Source organism: Mauremys reevesii, linkage group 2, assembly GCF_016161935.1.
Source record: "Mauremys reevesii isolate NIE-2019 linkage group 2, ASM1616193v1, whole genome shotgun sequence".
In the NCBI taxonomy this organism is placed as follows: Eukaryota; Metazoa; Chordata; order Testudines; family Geoemydidae; genus Mauremys; species Mauremys reevesii.
The window spans coordinates 205,849,226-205,874,407 of record NC_052624.1 but is presented as its reverse complement, the minus strand read 5'-3'; the positions used below and the strand labels follow the sequence as shown (position 1 = coordinate 205,874,407).

Here is a 25,182-nt window from a genome sequence, read left to right as displayed (position 1 = left end):
AAAAAAAAAAAAAAGTATACAACATCCCTCCACCAACCCTTCCCTTTCTCCCATCCCCAGGAGGGCATTTCCCATTTGCAGCCCCATTTTCCACTGCTCTGGAGCAGAGTTTCACCCCTTCCCACATCAACATCGGCAATGTGCCCAGATAGGGTGTACGCATACCTGCCACACCTAGGGCATCTGGAGCAATTACAAATCTTCACCAAGAGCTCACCTTAGGTCAGCCTCCTAGGAGGCTGACACCACTCTCTAGGCGTGTGACACACACAGAGATGACCATCGCTACAAAGTACACTAACCCCCACCGACGTCCTTCCCAAGACAAGTCATAACAGAAAGAAGTAAAACAGGAATACGGGCCAGTATCTGGACAGAAGGTCACCAGAAAGCTTCATTCAATCAGGTGCAATCACAAAATAGGTATGTTATACAGGCCCCAAACAAACGCTCAGCCTCATGCAGTTCAGTGCAAAATCTGCGTTCAATAGGCCATTCAGTCTCATTGCCAATGAGTCAACCAGCCAGGTCTGCATCACAGAAATCTGTCTGGTTGACATGGTAGACAACTGCTACCTCACCTGGCTTTGCGATCCCCTCCCAGGATACGTTATTCACTACACAGCCAGACCTAGAGAGGACAAATCTGGAGATGGAGCATAGTCATTCATTTCCCTTTCAGGCTCAAGATCAAGAAAAGGACACTCAAATCAAAATCCTTTGAGGGCATCCACTTACTCTTGCCCAGAGACAAGACTAACCTAGGCATACTACTAATCTATTAACTTCCAAACATCAAATGCTCGCAGGTGAGGTGATGGAGAAATTGCCTGACATGGCGATGACGTTCACTGAATTTATCACCTTGCAGGGCTTTATCAGTCACACAGCTAATGCCTCTGATAGGACAGATCAAAACCTCCTAATTCTAATTCTTCACCTTGCATTTCTTACAGGCAGTGCCCACCCATCACACAGCTGCCCATATCCTGATCTGGATCCTGAGTTGGATGCGTATGTAAGGAATGCAAGAACTTGCAGCAGCTTCTTAAAAGACTTTTCAAGGCAACAAGAAACCATGTCCTCAATCTCTCCTGAAACCTGCCAAATTCCAAAATTTATACTTTGAAAACTCTACCCAACAAAGAGGCCGATCATCTCATGGCAAATGCTAATAAATCAAAGTGATCACAAATCAGTCAACATTCAGCTTCCTCACACACCCCAACCGTGCTCATTCACTACACAGAGCTTTGGAAAAACTGCCACTCTGGTGTGCAAGAGCGAGCTGCATAACACAGGATTCAGTTCAAGACTGAACTCGTTTCTCTCCCAATTTTTCTATCATGGTGGACAACACAACCACATGCCTGGTAACTCAAGGCTACAATCTTGACTTCATATTTGGCTTGGCCTTCCACTTTGACCCACACAGCCAAGCCATGGCTAAATCTTGCCGCTTCTTCCTAAAGATCCCATCATTCCTCTCTCCCAAAGTCTTGTGCAAGCCCTGATCATCTTGCCCCTTAACTACTGTAATCTCCCCTTCTCCGGCCTCAATGCCACGACAGTGTCTCCCTCAAATCCAAGTGCTGCTGCTAGGATCATCATCTCTGACTCCTCACCGGGAAGAGACCTTGATAGGTGTTGAATTAGGCTCTCAGAGAACTCTTGGGGGAAAAAACAGGTGCTTAGAAGTGACAGACTAAAACTTAAGAATTAATATAATGATAAATAATTTAAATGGACAGGTTGGGCAGGGCTGAAAATGCCACTCAGAGAAGGGACTCACTGTTTCAGATTTACTGTATCTGGAAAGATTAATGGAATTAAAAGTATTTTCTTTTTCTTGTTAAAAAAAAAAAAAGTCTCCTAGAAAGACACATGAATCAGATCCAAAAGGACCCAGGGGTGAGAAATGTTCATACTTCCTTTAGAGAAATGAATGTCTTTTTTGTTGGAACTAAATGTCAAAAAGATATACTTCATGTGGAAAATTGTTATTGTGCTCCTTTTATGAAATGTGGGCCAGGGGAAAGCCTAGGTGGCACCTTAATGCATAACTGCCCTATTCAGCTGGAAACAAATCTGTCTGCATTCCTTTCAGACCCTTTTAGCATATTACTGCTGATCTGCTTATTGGTTGTAGTTTTCCCATTTTCCCATTGCAGTTCTAGTTGAAAGGCAAAATTTGGCCCTGGTACAAATTAGCAAAATTCCATTCAGGTGATATTTATTAGCTACAACAAAATACACATAGCTATGTTTGAAGTGCAGTTCTGCTCTGTGACTAAAATATGGCATTGTGAAGTTCCATGTTTACTGTCTCAATCATTTAAACATCAGATGTGTTCAGTTTACAAGTGTAAAGATAGGAGGAAGGGGTTTAGAACAGCTAATCCTGCAAACTCAATAGGGATCTGAGAGTCAAAATAGAATTTTCCCCCTTCTCACATATCAGATAAGAACATAAAAATGACCAGCCTGGGTCAGACCAATGGTCCATCTGTCCCAGTATCCTGTCTTCCAGCTGTGGCCAGTGCCAGATGCTTTATAAGGAATGAAAAGAACAGGGCAATTATTGAGTGATCCATCCCCTGTCTTCCAGTCCCAGCTTCTGGCAGTCACAGGTCACAGTCACAGGGACACCAGAGCACGAGGTTGCATCCCTGACCATCTTAGCTAATAGCCATTGATGGCTCCATGAACTTATCTAAATCTTTTTTTAACCCAGTTATACTTTTGGGCTTCAAGATATCCTTTAACAACAAGTTCTACAAGCTAACTGTGCATTATGTGAAGAAATACTCAATTCTGTTTGTTTTAAACCGACCGTCTATTAATTTCATTGGGTGATGCCTAGTTCTTGGGTCATGTGAAGGGGTAAACAACACTTCCTAATTCACTTTCTCTACACTATTCATGATTTTATAGACCTCTATCCTATCCCCGCTTAGTCATCTCTTGTCCAAACTGAACAGTCCCACTCTGTTGCCCTTCTGTTGTAACTTTTCCAATGCTAATCCATCTTTTTGGAGATGGGGTGACCAGAACTGCAGGCAGTATTCCAGGTGTGGGCATGCCATCGATTTATATGGTGGTATTATGATATTTTTTGACTTATCTATCACTTTCCAAATCACTTATCTATCACTTTCCCACTGTACACTGAGCAGATGTTTTCAGAGAACTATCCATGACTCCAAGACCTTTCTCTTCAGTGGTGACTGCTAATTTACTCCCCATCATTTTGTAGCTAATTTAATCACATGTAATAAAGATTCAGCAGACCTAATTGAGCCTGATAGCTGTGCACAGATATAACCAATTGAAAATTAGCAAATAAGTCATTTAATGATGCATAAGAAGAAACAGAACCTCTCTCTCTCTCTCTCTCTCTCTCTCTTTCTTCTTTGTCTTGGCTCTGCAGTGCCAATATGAGTTAAAAGTAGTAAACAAAATATATTTTGTCATTAATGTAGGCAAATTCATGTCTAAATATATAAAAAAGAATGGTTATGTTGAACGAGATGTCATTTATATAGTTGTTTTTCTGAGGCAAACAACTTTCATACAGTACAATGAAAGTGCTGACGAATCAAAGAAGTTTATGGGTGATATTCAGTTAATTAGCTATGCTTGTTTGCTGAAAGTCCTACCTCCTTCCCCAAAACACTAGATGGACTGTATAAGTCATTTCATTACTCATGTTTTGCCCAATAGCATTGCCAGAGATTTGAACATACAGAAGAAAGATCCAGTCAGAAAAATGAAGAGACATTCTGAGAGAGACTTTTCCATCAGTGATATAGGTACATCCTTGCATTTCTACACCAGAACCTCACTTACTGCTTAGCCCTGAACTGCTGAAGACAATGGGAGTTTTGCAGTTGGGATGGGATGACAATTGGATCTGAATAGGATAAGAACCTTGTTGGGAAATCATTGGAAAGCAAGGGCTCAGATTAAAAAACTTTGAAACACTTAGGCTGCAACCACACCTCACCTGACTCTGATGGTAAATTTTGGTAACACTTCAGATATAAATTGTTATTCTTGCATCTTTCATAAACATAGTAAGAGAGTTAACGAAGTTACAGTACCAAGCTTAAAAGGGAGAGGAAATAATATGGCAGTTCAATGGGGGATTAACACAACTAACAGAGGGAGTTCATTTAATCTAAAACAAATTAATCAAACCAGAGTCTAATTTGCTGGAACCAAAGTAAAAATCTGGTGAGTAGAACTATGCAGTTTCTGCTTCCTTGTTTTTAGAATCTTCAATATGTTATTCATGGGCCACTTGTGACTCAGTTTGAACTCAAGAAGAAAGATAGATTTGGGCTGGAGCCATAAAGGATGCCAAACCCATCCTAGTCATATAACCCATAACCACTCCACTTCTCTCTCTCTTCACTGGCAGTGTGTCAGAGCTGTAAGTTCTTTGGATCCAATATGACTTTAGTGGAATTGTTACAATTTTACTACTGTGTTTTATGAATGTCATTCAGAATGTGTTATGGAAAGCTAGTGTGCATGTCCAGTTGCCACCTCTCAAAAGCAAACAGCCAAGTGACTTAAATATATTTAACTAATGAAATAATATTGAGGACCTGAAATACTTTTGGACCAAATTCTACCTTGGTAGACTTCTAGAACACATGTACACACATTAACAAGGGTATAATCTGACCCTTGGTTTAAACCGTTTAAGTTAAAACAGCAGAATTAAGGAAACAAAAAATTTTCCACACCAGATTTCAAAACCAAGTAAAGATACAGTTCAAGGAATAATGAAGAGATTGGGACTGAAAACTGTGATGCCAGTTTCAGTTCAGATTTGAACAGCTAGTTTATAAACCCCATAAAAACTGGAATTACAGTATATTTGTTACTCAGTCATAAGTACTGCATTGGTAATTCACTTTAATAATACTAATTTCTAGTAATAATGACATCCACTCTGTTTCCTTTAAAATAAATCTTTCTATAATGTCAATTTTCAAACAATTTTAATAGTTTTGACCCTGAGTTAAGAATTCTCTACTAGTGTGTCTCATACCCAGGCAGGAAGTACCAATTCTAGTGGCAAAAAGTTCAGTCTCTACTTATTGAATCTTAGGCCTTTTTGTTAAAGGTGCAAACATGCATGACTGTGTATTTTTGTAACACTAATATCTGTGCACAAAGAGGACAGACACAACCAATTCATTTATTACAAGTTGCTGAATAGTCATCAGATATATACGTACTTGTGGTGACTATTAACCTACCCCAGATTCTCAAAGATCCTTGTAGTTGGAGTTAGGCACTTAAATAACTTTGAGGATCTGGGCCCTAGTCCTTCAAAACACTGACCTAGAGATGACACTGAGCCAGCAGGAGCAGAGACAAGCAGCTGCAGCAGGGATTTTTGGTTGCTGATGGTGTTTTCAGTGTTCAGCTGCTTTTCACAGCCACATGTTCTCTCCACTGTGCGTGGATTGGCTGTTCTCTCCATTCCTGCCATTCTCTCCTCTGCAGACTCTTCACTTCCACCTTACTGCATCTGCCCTTCCACGCTCCCCTTCCTCCCTCATTCTTCCTTGCTACCTACCATTAAAACCCCTCTCTTTTCCTTTGTTTAGCTAATCCCCTCCCAGCAACCCCCCCCAATTAAAAAAAAATCAGTAGCAACAAAATCATGAAACTAACGTGCCATTTTCAAACACATCATTCACTCTGCTTATGTCTTATAGTCCTTCTCCCCAGACCGTTGGCTGACTTGTTCCTTTAGATTTTAAGCTCTCTGGGGCAGGGATTGTCTCTTTTTCTGTGTCTGTGCAATGCCTAGCAAAAAAAGGCTCTGATCTCATTGGAGCCTTGGCACCCCTGTAATACAAATAATTAATGATGAATAGCTGAGGCTCAATTGCTCATTCCCAATTCTCTGAGTCATCTCACCCTCCAAGAATCCATCCCTCAACCCCTATTGGTCTCACTCACACAGAAATTCACTTTTGTTCTTAAAGAAAAAAAAATCCCACTAAAAGTTTTACTTAGGAGATCCATCCATAACCACACATCAAACACAGAGAGAGGCCATTATATAATGAAGACTAGAATACCTCTCTTGAGCAAACCAGCCTCTTCGCCGATCAGTGCACTATGTCAATCAGTGCTGAGACCAGGAGCTGCTGCACTGTGCAATGTCAAAGTTTGAAACTAACAATTAGAATCTAAAGCCTGAATTTTAAATCAATTTGTATTTCAGAATAATAATTTGAGAACAGATCCCCTAGGTCTTATTTATGAACTGAAAACTATCATTTTCTATGAGCAGTTTATAGGACTCAATTAACAACATTAAAGCATGGGCTACATTTTCCTGATTAATATATTGCTATACTAATTCCATAATTCATCTACTTGTTTCCCAGTCATGTCTCAGTCTTCACCTCCAATTTACAAACCAAAATGGATTGTAATTTTAGAAGGGGGAAGGTTAACCCCAAAGAGAATTCATGTTATGTTTAGTCCATGCTTATATAATGCTACATTCAACATATTAAGGGGATCAGATTAACTTCTAGTACCTGGTAGACACATTTAATATATTTTTGCTCTACTGGGTGGTCATGTCTGTCTCTTCAAGGGAGAACTGTGGAGCACAATTATCCTAGGAATCTCCCACGATGACTGGACACCTGTATTGTGGGGTATTTTAAAAATCAATATTGGATTTATCTTATCTTCCAGCCATCTTTAATTCCAATTATTTTACGTTTCCGTTAGTTTCAACATGCATATATTCACTTGCTGGCCTGGGGATTGCACCCCTATGCATGACTGCATGCTTCCCTCCTTGTCTTAAAACTTAAACAAGCAGTGATGTTTGGACTGATTTTGCTCTAACAGTGCAGATCTAAACAAATAGGCACAGAAAAAGATTCATAACAATGGGCCAAATTCTGCTCTCAGTTATACCAGAGTCAGTCTAGAGTAATTCCACTGACTCCCGTGTAAAAGAAAAAAAAAATCCCAGTGGATCTAAATTCTAAGGCCCTATTCTCCCTACATTGCTCACAGTCACAGCTCTGCATGCCTAGGGAAAATAGAATATTGAGATCATCATACACAATTCTAATTAATTCTGAAAATCCTTTGTGATAATTAATTTGCACGCTACTTAATTATATTTAACACCATTTATATACAGTAATTTTCCTATCTGCATTATGTCCAGTATTTATGTTGTTCTTTTTTTTTGACCTCATGACAATGTGCCTTCTTGTATGTTGCCAAATGAGAATACCCTTCAAGCTCATGTTTGCAAGATCCCGTCTCTCTCTCTTCCTGTCAGAAATTTCAAAAACCCTTCTATTCTGCCAACCCATTCCAGCTATAATGACCATATGCTGGCAAAGCTTTGGGTTTGTTCTGTGTTGTATCATACGTTTATTGTACCTGCCCATGCCTTTAGATTGTAAAGGCTGCATCCTGTTACATGTGCAGCACAGGTGGCTCATTGTACATGCATGCCTGGTACATTTATGGCACTACACACATATACTAATCTATATGAGGAGATTCCAGGATTGTCACTTGAAGCTCTGAATGTTTGTTGTGTCTGTGTGACATGATGGAAACAGCTCCAAGCATGGTTGAGAGTTCCTTTTGTTCAGAATATCACCAGAATGAATCATCACTAGGATCTGAGATCTGTTACTGTCCAATTTTTAAGCCATTTTACAAGTTACGCCTGTGCCAGTGCGGGCTTTCAGGTACAGCAAGGCAAGAGTCCTAGACTAGTGTTTCTCAAATGCGGCCACCATGGCCCCATGTGGCCACCAGCGGCTTTTCTTGTGGCCACAGCCTCCTGGGCAGTGGTTGGAGTGGAGCAGCGGAGCCACAAACACCAGGGGAGCAGGCAGCCAGTGGGAGTTCCCCACCTTCCCAGGGATGGTGGAGTTCAGGCTTCTGGCTTCAGCTCTGGGGTGGCAGGCTCTGTCCTCCGGCCACACGGCAGCAGGCTCCACCCTATGGCTGCGGGGCTTTGGGCTCTGGCCCTAGCCCCGGGCTCACTACCCCATTGCCCCCTGGCCCCTGCTACCTCTCCTGGCCCCCTGCTGCCTCCCTACCCACCTCCCCATCCAAGACTTAATTTGTCCTCTAGCTTATCAGGGCTGATTAAGTCTGTTCTGAAAAGTGGTATTTGTATGTTTGTTAATTATCACTTTTCACTATCTTCTAACTATCAAGTCTGCTGCTGTGAAAAGTGATATTAACAAACATACAAATATCACTTTTCACAGAAGCAGACTTACTAGCTAGCAAGTCATAAAAAAGCAACCAAAAAAAGCAAAACACAAAAACAACTAAGAACAAAAGACAAGAACACGCAAAGCACTTTATTTGTGTTTCTATTCTGTTTAGATCCAGTAAAGAAGACATACAACTGTACATTATTTTTATTATTAGGTCTGCAAAAAACCCTACATAAATAAATTACACTGATTGGCCCTGTATATGTGCATATTTATTTGTTTTTTTCCTAAAGTTAATTAAGTATTTTAGGAAAAAGTGTGAGAGAGGCCACCAGCAAGCATTCATGGCCACAATCTGAGACCACCAAAATTTTTGTTGTGAGAACCCAGGTCCTAGACCATTGTGATATCAGAGGAAAGTCAACCACAAACCCCTGTTACTCTACAGCTAATTTGCATGCAACAATTTCACTGGTTGTATAAGAAAGTAATGCTCCATCTGTGCAGTCTAAGCCCAACCGCCACAGTTCTTACAGCAAGGTCTTTCAGCTACTAGTACTATAACAGCTAAGTTAAGGTTACTGGGTCATTTCACTCTAATCTTCTGATTTCAGTTGCTGATAACTTTCCATATCTTTTATCTACTGGGCTGAAATTTCTGAAATGTTGTCTCTGCCCAAGAAAGATGCGTTTGCAGAAAGACCATGCAGCTATTTTTGAATACAAGGAGAATGAAGGAGATACACTTGTGTCTTAAATTTTTTAAAAACAGTTCTATCACCAGAGTGCCTGGGGACAGAAAACTGAAATTTGGAACGGAAATAGTAATCATGTAAGAGAATTCTTTGATCGTTAAAAATATATCTTTATACAATGATTGGCTGCATTTTGTATGTACGCATAACAACTTTTGGTGCATGTTTAAATTTTAAGAGAGAAAAAGGTTTGCTCGTGAAATGTCTCATGGCTCTATGCAAGATCATAACAGGAGTGACTGTAACTGTAGGAGCCAGACCTCATTCACTGTCCAATAAAATGCATACCGAATAAAGCAAAGAGTGCACATAAGCTTGGTTTATTGAAAACTTGATGTACCACGTTTCTTCTAAAGCAAGTCAATGCACACTAATGAAGAAGGGCTCTGAAGCAGCAGTTCGCCAGATTCATCCCTGATATAAACTATTGACTTCAGTGGAACTATACCAGGGATTAATCTGGCCATGTGTCTCACTGAGCGTGCAGTTTTTAATTTGAGAGTGCACTTTGCATGGGGCAGGTCATTCTGGTCACATACTTTTCCTCAAATAATATATCAGACATTCCTCACCCCCACCAAAGACCTTTGATACACATGTAGTATCCCATAATCCTGTGTATGTCAAACAAGCAGACTTCAAGAAAGTAAGTGATATGAGAAGTACACAGTAAACCATAACATAGTACTATATTTGACATCAGAACAATTGTGATAAAAGTGTATTGCCTACTGATTCATTTGAAACAAAGAAGTTCAGAAATATCCAGTTGAACACTCAGTTTTAATGGCATCTTCTTTCCCTGTGTTAAATTGGGCGCAATGTTTTTGAACATGAGTTGTTGTTTGAATACGTGAAAGTTGTCTTAGACAACAAGTACTGCTTCATAACTCACAAAACATCTACAATTTTAGAAACTGAGAAATATTATTAGGTAAAGATACAACTAACCCTAAGGCAGTCAAATCCCTTTATAAATAATGTGACATTATTAAAAAGCAACATTTATGAGCTCGGTTTAGTTTACTGGAAATAAATCTGGCAGTAAACTAAACATATATTTCAATTTATTTTACTGATTTAAGACCCAACATATTAAGAATTCAAGCAATGGAAAAATATAATTTATTCCTTACAAATATCTAATGATGTAATTATTTTGATACTCTTCTGTTCTCCAGGGAGGGTAGATACGGGAATAGAGACAGCTGTTTACCGCATTCAGTAGATCAACTATGTGGTTATTCATGAGGAGAATGTGTGATTACACTAGGTTCAAAAGCTCTAGCATTATGCAAGCACCAAGTTTAAATGGAGAATGTGGCAAGCCAAAATATGTATGTTAAAGAGGCAATAGGAAAATATAGAGGCAAAATTTTACTTTGGCAGTATTTAGGACTTCTATAACTCTTGCAGTACCAGTTGATTTGATGTCTGATGTTTTCTATTAATACTGTAGTTTAAAGATTTTCTTTTACAAGGTTTATTATTGGTTTCCATTGTTCTGAACAAAATAAAAAAAATCAAGCCGTTGTAAAACTTCTTAAAGAAACATAGTGGTTAGGGACTAAAAAGGAGTGTGAAGCTTTCCAGTAATGCTGCATTTCTGGAGCAACCAACACTAATTTATCGAAGCCATAACAGCGTCTCAGAGTGACATTTCTGCCTTTAGCAGAGAAAAGCAATGGGCTACAAATCATACCAGCTCAAATTGCATATCCATTGTAAATCAATGGCAAAACTCCTGTCAGCTTCAATGGGTGCAGGATCCTGTCCAGTGTAGCACTCAGCAAGGTACTTCCCCTTCCCCTCACCCCAAAAAAGAAACAGCTAGAAAATAAGTGAGCAAAGCATCAATGCCAACATGAGAAGAAACACTGAATTAAAGATTGTAAAATCAAACACATATGGTTTTTAATTTGCTATTTCCACTATTTAACTTTGTTTTTGCCACTTGAAATCTGCCAGTGAAAGGTGCTATATAAAGAGACAAGGATGATGATGGCGAGGATTACACTAGTGCTGCTAGCAATAAGGCAGTGACAAACGTTTGGCACTAGTGGTCTGTAAATAAAAAATATTGTTAATAAACTGCAGGCTCCCCTACAGACACCTTGTCACAATGCCAAAAGTTATTTAAGTAGTGTGTGTGGGTTCACAAAACAAAAATAAAAGCAACCACACTCATCCCTTTAGGGAGCTACTCTGGCATGTGAATAAATGATCACATCGCTTGCTGTACTCGGCTCTGGAAACTAAGTGTAACTATCCTGATGTTTCTGGCCTGTTGGCATCTAAGTTCTAAACTGGTGCCCAACTGCAGGTTTGCTGGTATTTTTAAAAGTTTATTTTTGTCTCTGAGAAAAATTGAACTTGAATCTTGCAAACTCACAAGTACTTCCTAAATGTTCTCTAGTGTTCTTGGATGCTTTCTTTGTAACCTTGCCCAGAGTATAGGGTTCTATGCTTCGCTGTCAGCTCTCACTTTTCATAAACAGGAGGGCTTCTTGCAAAGCCCTAGTACATCTTTATTAGATTAGAACGATAGCAATTTGCAGAGCTACTTCTGTATTCGATTTTAAAAGCTCACTATCTGATCCCTCTTAGTCACAACTTTATAGGACACGAGCAGGGCCAACTGGTGTGTTGTGTAAAAGCAGCGGGCGTTTCACCCATTTAACGCCGGGGGATGGGAGACGACTTTAAGTTTCAGCTTTAACAGATGCAAAAGACCAAATATTTTCCAGTCAGTGGATCTTGGGGTGAAGGATGCCAAATACATTTCACAAGCCAGTTAAACATCCACTGGCACCTAATCATTGCCAGATGTTTAAAAGCAACACCAAGAACATCACGAAACACTGGCCAAAAAAAGAAAAAGCTGCTCTGTTTTCTAAAACTTCAGGGGAGTGGGGAAAGGAGAAAACTAAAAGATAGGTGGTCAGGAAATACGTGCTGGGGAGAGCAGAAACGGTAGGGAGGGCGAGTGCGCCCCTCTCCTGACCACGTTACATTTGAAGCAGGACGCCGTAAACAACTGCTTAGGGACTGGTCTCAAGTTTGCTTTAGAAACTCATCCAGGGCAGCTTTCCTCATAAGTGTAAAGAGAAGGTGTGTGGGGGGGAGGTAACCCTCCCCCTGGCCAGTTAGTGCAAGTTATCACACACACACACCCCCCTCAGGTTTGCAAAGAGATTTCCCGGCACGGCAGGTATCTCCCAGCGCAGCAAGCCCCGCATGTTAAAGCGCGGCTAGATCCCCGCACACCGCTCCCCATCCCCCCCGCTTACCTTTCATGTTGGCACAGGAGCCGGGCACATAGGAAACTTTCCGAGCCTGGGGAAGCGAAGTTTGCTCCTGAGCTCCCTCACTGCACTTCCATGGTGGGCACCCGCGGCGGGGGAGCTGGCGCAGGAGCCTCTCGCTCTCCCTCTGCCTCTGGGCTCTGCAGCCTCCGGGACCTGGAGTTTCCAGCACGAGCCCGACCCGCCTGAACTCACACGACCAGCCCCCGCCCCTCCCCTCCGGCTCAGCTGGGAAGAGGAGAGAGCTCAGCCGCGGCGCTCTTCTTGTGGCCACCCCGCTCCCCCCTGGGGCAGGAAAGCGAGGCCGGGAAGCCCGAGGGGGGAGGGGAAAGCCGTCCAAGGAAGTTCTCTTGACACCCCCCGCCCGGAATGGCCCCAGAGGAGGGAATGGCTGAGCCCGGCCTCAGCCACCACCTGGCTGCTTTTCTAGAGGGGGCTCCTTAGACGGGGTGGGGCTGGAAGGCAAGTGAGGTCCAGGCAGAGGCTCCCCCCACACTGTAAGGAACGGGGAGCAGACCGGGTGGGGGAAGAGCCCCCCCCCCACCTTCAGTTGTGTTCATTTCCAGTATTCCCAAGGAGCACCAAGGAGCTAATGAATGCTTTGTGCCTTGACAGCCCCTGTCACCTGAAGATCTCAAAGCACTTTACACATCCAAGTATTCTTTTACAAATGGGGCACCTGAGGTACAAGGAGATTAGGGTGGGACCTCCAGTGAGCTCTCCAGAGATGGACCCCTGCACTTGCATGGACTCAGTGATGCACCGCTACTCAGCCTAGTGCAGGATTGAGACCTAAGGTCCTGATCCTGCACCTTAGAACACACAGGCCCTAGGTCCATGCATCCTAACTCACATGATTGGGGCCTCAGTTATTTGTTCAAAGTCACAGATCAAATCAGTGACAGAATTAATAGGACTTTTTGATTAGATACTAAATTCACCAGGATGGAGATATAAAGTTTATTAGAGAATATTTAAAAATAAATGATACAAAGTGTTTGAAGCGTCAGTTGTTGTGTCATTGGGGGTAACATACAGGTTGTAGGGGGATGTTAGCATTTTGGTATTGGACGGCATATACATATACACAGTCTGTCATGTCCCCAATGTGGGGTATATGGTGGGTGAGTTCAAGGTACAGCCAGCAAGCAGTGAGGGTACATCACTCATACAAACATGTTATGGATAGTCGTGGGCATGAATAAGTGAGCGGACTGGGTAATGATGATAGGATGACCCTCACAGGGCAGAGTTCACTTTGGTTGTTTCAGGGCTCAGGGGATAAAGTCCAACAGGGGAAGTTTACAGGTCTCTTCCCCCTTGTGGGTGCACGAAGTCACGCCGGCTCACTCTTGGTATTGACGGTGGCCGGTGACGTGCTCTGTGTAAATGTCTCTGGACCACCGAATAGCGTCCGAGACCGTTAGGCATCTCATGAGCCGCGCATAGCGACGGCTCACCCCACAGGACCGCAGCACGCGTTCATTAAGGGGGTCCCAGGCGCCCAAGGCCCCAACGATCAGAGCGTCGGTGTAGACCTCGTAGCCCTTTGCTCGCAGGGTGTCAGCCAGGGGAGCGTACTTTTCGAGTTTGCGGGCTCGGGCTTGGCGGAAGGCCGTGGTCCTATTCTCGAACGGGATCGTCACGTCGACGAGGATGGTCTTTTTCCGGTCCTCATCCGTGATGACGATGTCTGGGTGCAGCAGGCTGTCGGTGCCGGGGATGGCGCGATTATAATATAATATAATAATTATATTATAATACCATCCAGTCCTTTGTTATAACCAGTAGACCACCCTGTCTCTGCAAAACATTGTTCTTTACCAATACAAAATAAAAATCTACTTCAAGAAGAGGAAGAACCATTCATATCTATACCACATGCATCAGAAAGACTTGTGCCCAGACTCTGAAAAGACTGACACACATGCTTAACTTTACACATCAGGCTTGTCTACACTGTGTCACAGTTCAGACTTAAGGGGGTGGGAATTGCAGAGCCCACGAAAGTGTTAGAATAAATGTCCCATAGTTAGCACTAACATAGTCCTCTTTCAAATAGGACTGTTAATGAGACAGGTACCTTTTAGTTCACACCAGCAGCATCCACATGAGGAAGTTAAGTAGCAAGGCTTTTGCAATTCACACCCCACTGCATAGCTTTCACATTGCCACTGTGAGTAACCCTATTGAAATTAAATGGATTACTCACAGTGCCAAAAGTTAAGTAACTCTTTGCAGAATTAGAGAATTAAAGGCAAGCCATCTTTTATTTCTTTAGCTCAAATATTCTGGCAAAACTGCTATTACATCAAGTGGAGTTTTGCCTGGATAAGGAGGGGAAGATTGGATCCCCCAAATAATTTTTAATACAAAGATTTTTCTTAAAACATTAGAAATTATAATTATTTTAAACAGTGTCCTGACTATAATTGGTTCCAACTGATCCCTCCTTCTGCTAGCTCAGAAAAGGTCCTTGTTCTCCCTTTCTGCAGTATTGGCAAAATATTTGCATACCACTTAAACTGGGTGTGGTTAGCCCAGTAATTGCCTTTTAATTTAGGGTCAGGTGTTGGGTATCAAAGAGATTGCAATTTATTTATATTACACTAATTTATTGGGGTTTTCCTACATACGTGTAATGGGCAAAGCACTTAAATTCAGCCCCATTCAGCAAAGCCTTGAGCACATGCTTAAGTGCTTTGCTGAACCAGGGCCTTAACAAGAATTTTAATCTGCAAAGGCAACAGCATTGATGGTATTTACATCAGGGCCGGCTTTAGGACGTCTGGGCCCCCCAATTCATTTTTTTCGGCGGGGGGGGCAGAAAAAAAAAAAAAAAAAAAAAAAAAAAATTTCTTCATTTCTCTGTAAAAGTTCTGTAAAAAAGTTGCTTTTATGTGTATTTTTTTGTTATTTTTTTGTACTAATAGGGTTACCATTTTAAATTTTTTTTTTAAAATTCTCCGGATGGGATTTAAGAAGAAAAAAAGTGGGGAAATGGAAAATAATGTTAATGTGTTAAAAGTTAAAAAAAGTTCTTTTTTAAAAGATGCCTGAAACTAGAAATGAGCTCTGTGTCACATGTGTGGGTCCCCACACTCCCTGGGGTGTGATGTGGGTGACCAGGATGATTTTTTTTTTTGGGGGGCTTTTTTTTTTTTTTTTTTCTATGTTTCCCACTCTGTTCCCCCTTTTCACACTTTTTTTTTTCACTGTCTGTGTCACACCTAGTGTGTGTGTGTGTGTGGTCCCCCCCCTCTCCCCCCCCTCTCCTGTCAGGTGTGTGGTGTTACTGCCTGGGGACTGCAAGCAGGCAGTGGGGACATGGGGGGGGCTGCAGGCAGGCAGGGGCTGGGGGGGGGGGCTGTGGGGGGCTGGCTGGCAGGGGGGGGGGGGGGGGGGTGGGCTTGGGGGGGCTGGGGGGGGGGGTGGCCGGGGGGGTGCGGGGGTGCCAGGCAGGCCCGGGGGGGGAGGGCAGGAGGGAGGGGGGGGGGGAGGGGGGGGGGGCAGGCTTCAGGCAGGGGAGGGCGGGCAGGGGGGGGGGGGCTGCAGGGGGGGGGGGGGGGTGCAGGGCTGCTGGGGCGGGGGGGCTGGGCAGGGGCAGGGGCAGGGGGGTGGGGGGGGGGGCAGTGGCAGGGCAGGGTGCAGGTCTCCCTCCTCCCCCCTCCTCCCTCCCCCACCAGGCCCTCAGCAGCTCTGGGCTCCCTCCCTCCTCCCCCCCAGGCACAGGGTCCCAGGGCAGGGCCCGGGGCAGGGGCTAGCCCTCCAAAGGCCAGGCCCAGGACTCTTCCTAGAGGCAGGGAGCCGGGGCAGGAGGGCAGCCTGCCCCCCCTGGGGAGGGCCCTGGGGGGGGGCCCTGGGGGGGCCCCCCCTGCTGCTCTGCACTCCTGGGGCTAGGCTGGGGGCCTGGGGCTGGGGAGGGGCCCTGGGGGCTGGGCTAGCAGAAGGGCAGCCAGGGGGCAGGCAGCAGCCCGGGGGCTATTTTAAAGGGCTGGGCAGTGGTTAGGGGCAGGAGGCCCAGGGGGGCGCCCCCCCCCCAGGGCTCCAGGCTGGGGCTCCCCCCCCCCCTGGGGCCCCCCCTGCACCCTGCAGCTGCTGGGGGGCCCTGCCCCCCCCTGCAGGGGGGCGGGGGGGGCGGCCTGCTGGGGGCCACTGCCTGGAGCAGCCGGGGGTGGGGGGCCGGCCCTGATTTACATACCAGTACAACACTTGATCAGATGTTTAGCTTAAATTAGATCCTGAGTCAACCCCTAATTTTTGATTTTGTGGAATCTGAATTGTTATGTATTCAATTGCCAGTATTAATAACTATTTAGAGCCTGATCCAAAGCCCATCAAAGCTGATTCCAAATGGGAATCTTTCCAAAGACTTTGATGGGCTTTGGATAGAGCCATCATTGAAGAGGTTTAAATTCTGAATTAAAGTTGAGCAGCTTGGCTAATGTAAAAATAATTAATGCTGCTGTAAAATAGTGATATTAGTGAAGAACCTGGGGGCTCATTCTTCAGGAAGGAAACCTCAAAAGCAACTTTTTGTTGATAGCATGTGCAATTGCCAAGAGCTTAAGAAACTAAAGGACAGCACATAAACAAACAAAATGTTGCTGAGTATTGCAATGAGTTAGCTGATCTGGCTGGGAAAAAAACTGGAGAAGAAGAAAAACTAGAGAATTTGCAGACATATGGACCATGTTTTTAGACATTTATGACTGATCCATTAGGGTTTGAATCTGTTGTGTATTTTCCTGTGGTTTAAAAATATACATTTATTTATTAAAACTTGTATCCATTGTGGAACTTCATGTTTTTTAAGTGTATATCCTTCCTTGATCATCTGAATTGTATACTCTTTTTAATTAAATATATAATCCCTGCCGATCTTTTGCTAATATTTAAATAGCTTTTAAAATCTCTATTAGTGATGAGTAAAGAAGTTCAGAAAAGATAAGAACTTGCCCCAAGTCTCAACTCTTTCCTCTGACATAAATCCTTTTATGGTTCAGACTGCTTGAACTAAGTACTTCCTTTTTCTTCCCCACAGAACACTCTCCCAACTCCTAATCAGACCCCTGGATTGTGGAAAGTTATTACCACGGTCCTTGTTAACTCTAACATTTATGAATCCCGTTGAAAGTCAACTGTTTGGACTTGTGGACGTTCCATGGAGACTCAGGGACTCTAGTGGACATAGTTAGTGTATTTTTAAATTTGTTTCAGGGAGGTTTAACTCTGGCTTCCTTGGCTGCAAGGATTATTGATATAGAAGTACGTATATTCTAATAAAAAGATCCCTTCCATCAAAGACTGTTTGATTAGAAAGATCGACGTCTGTAGCAGACTAAAACACTCTGATAACATACTGTAGAAATGCTGGCTGTTGGTGGGGTGACAATATCTCCCCCAAAAGTGATGCTGTGCCCCAGCATCTTGCATTTTCTCCCATCTTCATCTGACAATAATGAGAAATGGGGGTATGGCACAACCATCTAGAGTAGAATCTCAGACCTCAGCTTGTATTTCCCTTTCCTGTTGTCTGGGGATTATGGAAACCGGTACCATCCAGCTGTTGAACCAGGAGTTAACACAGTATGCAATAATAAGGGTACATTACCATGCGCAGAATGTTCTAGGCAGTTACTGAGCTGTCTGTCTTTGTAGCTTCTGAGTCTTGTTTAAGGGTATTGTGCAATTTGCTAAACATGACTACAGCTGTTTCCTTATAAAAGTTGTAAAACTTCCTTATAAAACTGTTTATGTTTTCAGAAAATAACTCCTCAAACATGCTTTTATTTTATTTTAGGACAGTGCAAGTACCTAGGTTGACTATCCTATAGTAGCATCTGATTTAACAGAAATATTTCATTTTAGAGATTTTGTTTTTGTTCTAGTTCAATAGATGATTTAGAGACCCACTTTTTCATCACATAGAGTTCATAGAGAACTACAAAATACTGGTAGAGGGACAGTCTGCTATGGCACTGCACTGTCATAAAGTGTCATGAACTAATATCACACTGTGGCCAAATGTAGAGGGGATGGGCAAATGTAGAGGTGGTGCAAATTACACTCCCTTAGTCTTATACCCATTTACTGTTGCTTGAGCATTAGGGTATCTAAATTCGTGCAGTTTACACATCAAGTTGAGAAAGTTGCTGGACTCAATTCAAAATGTTCATTAAAAAAAAAAGTTGAGTATTATAATGTATTTTGGAGATACATCTTCTTTCTCCTCAACAATTTCCTATTGTAGTTAATGACCTTTTTGGAGCTGTGCCCAAAACAAAGATATTATCCTTGGATCTGGGTAATAAGTTTGTAAATGATCCTGAGCAAATGATGAAGTTATTTACTAATCATTTTGTAAAGTCTACAGATGATCTTTTCCTTAATCTGGATCATGTAGTCTCTTCTGTTTATCATCAGAATTTGGAAGTATTTAATTATTTGGACTTGTCCTGTACAAATGAGTTTGTTTTCAGCCGCCCCGCACCACTCTTTTTCATTCTCTGAACATTTGAAGTACAGACGGGCAAGTCCAGAAAGCAGTGAGCCACCAGCTTAGTCCTGAGTAGCTCAAGCTAGGCATGGATGTAGACTTCCATTTTATATGTCATTCCCTCTACATTTGAATGTTGATGCTGCTAAGACCCACATCCCAGTGGAAACTTGTCAGGCTTTCCTTGCTGTGAGCTCTTCCTTTTGGAGACTGTACTTTGTGGAGTATCAACATTTCAAATCCTGGAAGCCTAAGAGATAGATTGGATGCTCCTATTGCCCGGATTTAAATAAAAACAAAATGCTTGAATGGAATTAAAACTACAATCGTTATAATTAGCTGCAGATGACATTTGGAAACCACTAATTCATATTTTTAGTATTTGATGAAGCACTTCATTATACTTTTCATATTTGGAAGCAGGAATGAATTTTTCCTGTTCATTAAGTGTGGAGAATTTTTTCCTGGCAATTTATAAACCAATTTCCTTGCTTAATATTCCATCAGAATAATTGGAAATGATTGCATGTCTAGTTTGTTGAATATCTGAACCAACAAAACATTTTGTATTCTCTGAAATCAGATTTTGTAGCAAGTAATTCCATGACTACTACATTGTTTACACCTCTACCCAAGTCAAATAATTAGTGCCATATTCTCAATTTTTCATAAAATATTCACCAAAATGGCTCTTTATGCATTAGTAATAAAATTGCGTCTGATCATAAGCTCAGTTTGTTTCAACACATAATATAAAATAATTCAGACTTTCACCATGATGTATATTACATTTTGTCCAAGATCTAATAGACTATGCTCTTTAGTTGGATGGCAATAGTTAATAATATCCAAAAATTGCCACCAACTGTGACTTGATATATATTGGTGAAAAGAAACAAACAATAGAAGACAGATCCTATAATGTTGTGAGCATCTCAAAGTGTTGAGCACCTTCAAGACCCTTTTGCCTTCAATAGGAGCTGGGGATGCTGAGCCCCACTCAGAAGATACTCAGCTCCTTGCAGGAGTGGGCTCTAGATGCATATAGAAGTATGGCTACATCCAAAGATACCAGGTTGTGTTCTCTGCAATAGGAAGAGAATTTGAAATGTTCTGCATACCCCAATCCTATTTTGTAACTTCTTTTAGAGACTAGGCAAATTCAGATGAATGTCTATGTAAGCCTAAGTAACATTAGAGAGCTGGTATAATGTATAACTTCTTCAGGCATCCTAGGGTGACCAGATGTCCTGTTTTTAAAGGAACAGTCCCATATTTAAGCCCTCCTGCAGGCGTTCCAACTTTTTCTTTAAAACAGGCAATTTGTCCTGTATTTTCTGTCTCCCCCTCCCATCTGTACTGGTGGATCCTGCTGCTGGCCAAATCCCTGCTCGCCCATCAGCAGTGTGGGGAGGAGGAGTCCTATGCCTAAGGATGGGGTGGGTGTGCAAGTCTGGTGGCAGGGCAAAGCTGGGCTGGCCGCTTCCCCTGCTGGTCTATCAGTGCAGCCCCTGCTGTGTGCTGGCTCTCAGCCAACAGCCCGCCCCCCCCCATTTCCGGATAGCACTGGCTGCGAGCTGTGGTGGCTGGTGAGTATGGGCAGGTGCCAGGTGGTGGCTGGTTATATGTCACCTCTGCTTCCCACCCCTCAGCCCTTTATGCACTCCCCCTCTCACTGTCCTCTCCTTGCTTTGCCCCTTCACCCCACCCCCAGCCCCACTGCTCCTCCATATCCCCCTGGCTCCCAGCGCTGTGTGGAGAACCAGCCCCTGGTCGGAGTGCTGAGCTCAACAACAGCCTGGCCAGCAGGCTCCTTCCTTCCCCCACTGCCTCCGGCTGGGCTGGAACCCTGGGAAAGCCTAAGACCCTCCGTCCCAGGGCACTGGCCAGGAGGAGCTGAGCCCTGCATGTGCTAAAGCACAGCGCTGGCACAGGGAAGCCTCTTCGCCCCTCAGCTAAGCTCTGGAGTGGCAGGGACAGGGAGGGGAAGCGATTTCCAGCTTGTTTGTGTCTTGACCCTTCAGGCTCCACAGCAGCCCCCGGGCAGGGGCTTAGCACCCTTTTCACACACACACACCAGCTCCCTGCCCTAGGTCCTGCCCCCAGGGAGTGCGGGGCTGCTCCGTCCCCTAGACACCCTCACCCGCTGAGCCACCTCTCTGGTGGCATTCACTGAAGCCACTGCAGTCAAGTTTCCTGGGCCCTGGTGCACAATGCATCCTTAGGGCATAACTCCTTCCTCCCCATGCTGTAGCCAGGGGACAGGAGGCGTCTGGGTAAAGTCAGTGGCCAGCAGCAGCCTGGAGGTGTTAGCTGCCTTTCGACACTGTGCAGGCAGGAAGGGACAAGTTGCTTCCAGTGGGGAGGGGAGGGAAGAGATGAGCTCTGCAAAGACACAGGCCAAGTCATCCCTTCCCCTCACCTCCCCCCAAGGCTGGCAGGAATCTGGGGGGGAAGAGAGGCATGTGCCCCTGTGCCCTGCCTCCCCCCCACCACACACACGTTGCCTCGGGAAGATGCGGTGCCAGGTACCAGAAGAGGCTGGTCCGTCCCAGGGGCCCAGCCAGGCATGGAGGGCGGAGAGTGCAGGGCAGGGAGGGTCGGGTTGGTCGGTCATCCCCGCTGTGTGAGAGGTGTACAGGAGTGTGTGTGTGTGTGACCTCTCCCTGTGTGAACCCAACAGCCTTAAGGATAAGAAGGTAAATAAAAAGAATCCAACTACGCAGTATTTCTTTTTAACAGGGGCTCAGTCAACTTGATGTTAATTTGAATGTTTGTACTGCATAGTTCTGATTGAATGCTGTTGAACTCACCTGAATACAAGTAATTTTACCAGGTGTCCCATATTCAACATGGGGAAATATGGTCACCCAATCCTCAACATGCAGCTTACTACTACTAGAATGTAGCTTAGTTCCTCTAGAATTCCATAGCTTTATTACCTTCCCTAGTTTTATTAATGAAGACCCACTTACAAACGTATAACTTTCACTCCCCCTTACTCATCACCTCTGAATTTGGACCACAGAGCCTAACAGTCTAAGCTGGTATAACTCACATGCTGATTGGCCCGAAGAGAGAAGATTAGGAAGAAAAGTAACTAAACAGTGTACCCTCCCTACTCTCACTTAACCTTGTTACAACCTCCTGCTTCATGGAGCAGCTGGTACAGGAACCCACAAGGGGAGAGGCAACTCTAGATTTAATCCTGAGTGGAGCGCAGGAGCTGGTCCAAGAGGTAACTATAGCAGGACCGCTTGGAAATAGTGACCATAATACAATAGCATTCAACATCCCTGTGGTGGGAAGAACACCTCAACTGCCCAACACTGTGGCATTTAATTTCAAAAGAGGGAACTATACAAAAATGAGGGGATTAGTTAGACAAAAGTTAATAGGTACAATGACTAAAGTGAAATCCCTGCAAGTTGCATGGGCCCTTTTTAAAGACACCATAATAGAGGCCCAACTTCAATGTATACCCCAAATTAAGAAAAACAGTAAAAGAACTAAAAAAGAGCCACTGTGGCTTAACAACCATGTAAAAGAAGCAGTGAGAGATAAAAAGACTTCCTTTAAAAAGTGGAAGTCAAATCCTAGTGAGGCAAATAGAAAGGAGCACAAACACTGCCAACTTAAGTGCAAGAGTGTAATAAGAAAAGCCAAAGAGGAGTTTGAAGAACGGCTAGCCAAAAACTCTAAAGGTAATAACAAAATGTTTTTTAAGTACATCAGAAGCAGGAAGCCTGCTAAACAACCAGTGGGGCCCCTTGATGATCAAAATACAAAAGGAGCGCTTAAAGACGATAAAGTCATTGCGGAGAAACTAAATGGATTCTTTGCTTCAGTCTTCACGGCTGAGGATGTTAGGGAGATTCCCAAACCTGAGCTGGCTTTTGTAGGTGACAAATCTGAGGAACTGTCACAGATTGAAGTGTCACTAGAGGAGGTTTTGGAATTAATTGATAAACTCAACATTAACAAGTCACTGACCAGATGGCATTCACCCAAGAGTTCTGGAAGAACTCAAATGTGAAGTTATGAACTATTAACTAAGGTTTGTAACCTGTCCTTTAAATCGCTTCGTACCCAATGACTGGAAGTTAGCTAATGTAACGCCAATATTTAAAAAGGGCTCTAGGGGTGATCCTGGCAATTACAGACCGGTAAGTCTAACGTCGGTACCGGGCAAATTAGTTGAAACAAAAGTAAAGAATAAAATTGTCAGACACATAGAAAAACATAAACTCTTGAGCAATAGTCAACATGGTTTCTGTAAAGGGAAATCGTGTCTTACTAATCTATTAGAGTTCTTTGAAGGGGCCAACAAACATGTGGACAAGGGGGATCCGGTGGACATAGTGTACTTAGATTTCCAGAAAGCCTTTGACAAGGTCCCTCACCAAAGGCTCTTATGTAAATTAAGCTGTCATGGGATAAAAGGGAAGGTCCTTTCATGGATTGAGAACTGGTTAAAGGACAGGGAACAAAGGGTAGGAATTAATGGTAAATTCTCAGAATGGAGAGGGGTAACTAGTGGTGTTCCCCAAGGGTCAGTCCTCGGACCAGTCTTATTCAATTTATTCATAAATGATCTGGAGAAAGGGGTAAACAGTGAGGTGGCAAAGTTTGCAGATGTTACTAAACTACTCAAGATAGTTAAGACCAAAGCAGATTGTGAAGAACTTCAAAAAGATCTCACAAAACTAAGTGATTGGGCAACAAAATGGCAAATGAAATTTAATGTGGATAAATGTAAAGTAATGCACATTGGAAAAAATAACCCCAACTATACATACAACATGATGGGGGCTAATTTAGCTACAACGAGTCAGGAAAAAGATCTTGGAGTCATTGTGGATAGTTCTCTGAAGATGTCCATGCAGTGTGCAGAGGCGGTCAAAAAAGCAAACAGGATGTTAGGAATCATTAAAAAGGGGATAGAAAATAAGACTGAGAATATATTATTGCCCTTATATAAATCCATGGTACGCCCACATCTCGAATACTGTGTACAGATGTGGTCTCCTCACCTCAAAAAAGATATTCTAGCACAAGAAAAGGTTCAGAAAAGGGCAACTAAAATGATTAGGGGTTTAGAGAGGGTCCCATATGAGGAAAGATTAAAGAGGCTAGGACTCTTCAGCTTGGAAAAGAGAAGAGTAAGGGGATATGATAGAGGTATATAAATCATGAGTGATGTTGAGAAAGTGGATAAGGAAAAGTTATTTACTTATTCCCATAATACAAGAACTAGGGGTCACCAAATGAAATTAATAGGCAGCAGGTTTAAAACAAATAAAAGGGAGTTCTTCTTCACGCAGCGCATAGTCAACTTGTGGAACTCCTTACCTGAGGAGGTTGTGAAGGCTAGGACTATAACAATGTTTAAAAGGGGACTGGATAAATTCATGGTGGCTAAGTCCATAAATGGCTATTAGCCAGGATGGGTAAGAATGGTGTCCCTAGCCTCTGTTCGTCAGAGGATGGAGATGGATGGCAGGAGAGAGATCACTTGATCATTGCCTGTTAGGTTCACTCCCTCTGGGGCACCTGGCATTGGCCACTGTCGGTAGACAGATACTGGGCTAGATGGACCTTTGGTCTGACCCGGTACGGCCGTTCTTATGTTCTTATGTTCTTATGTTCTCAGTATGTAAATTACACCTGTGTAGACTTACTTACACACCAGCAAGTGGGTGTCAGTAGGTCTCAGGGAGTGTTAAGTTACAACACTTCACCTCTGAATTTGGCCAGACAATATAAAAATAACTTTGAAAATAATGAAACATGATTCGGACCATAAATTATTTTGCTTAGTATGCAGAACACATCTGTGATCTATGTAAATGATAGTTTATAGAAAACATTGAACCTTTGAAGTTTTGCTAGTTGAGGTGTAATGATAATAACCAATAGCTGCTGTAATAAGAATTTTTAGTCTTATTTACTAGGTTTACATTGGTCTTGCTTTTCAGACTAAACGGATTTCAAAAGGAATAGGTAGACTAAAAGATAGGTGGAGATAAATTGTCCTTTGTATATTGCTTCTGAGATCATATTATCAACAGTTGCCTCTAAAACAATATTTCTGTGTTCTTTCAGCTTGATTGCATACTGCTAGTTATTCACTGGAAATATTAATTAAAACTTTCAGAGGAGCATGTATCTTGTTTCCAGTATCAAACTTTATATGTATTACACACACAAAAAGATGTACTTCTACAAATGAGACCACAGGTTCTCAAGTCAAGCACCAGAAAACAAGGAAGACACAGTTAGTGAACTTTTGTGAAAAGTTTGGTTTAAATGACTTGCCGAGCATCATATAGAAACAATGTGGCAGCATTCAACTGTCTTAACCATGAGGCCATCCT

General features: G+C 43.0%; 1 protein-coding gene across 1 annotated transcript in view; it reads right to left on the bottom strand.

The window, feature by feature from the left end:
- Nucleotides 1-12,670, bottom strand: part of COLEC12 (collectin subfamily member 12) — a 142,387-nt gene extending 129,717 nt beyond the window's left edge. Inside the window, exon 1 of the mRNA XM_039527330.1 lies at nucleotides 12,292-12,670. Within this exon, the coding sequence (XP_039383264.1) occupies nucleotides 12,292-12,298 (7 nt within the window). The 5' untranslated portion in view covers nucleotides 12,299-12,670. The remainder of the gene's footprint in view (nucleotides 1-12,291) is intronic.
- Between the last annotated feature and the right edge of the window lie 12,512 nt (nucleotides 12,671-25,182).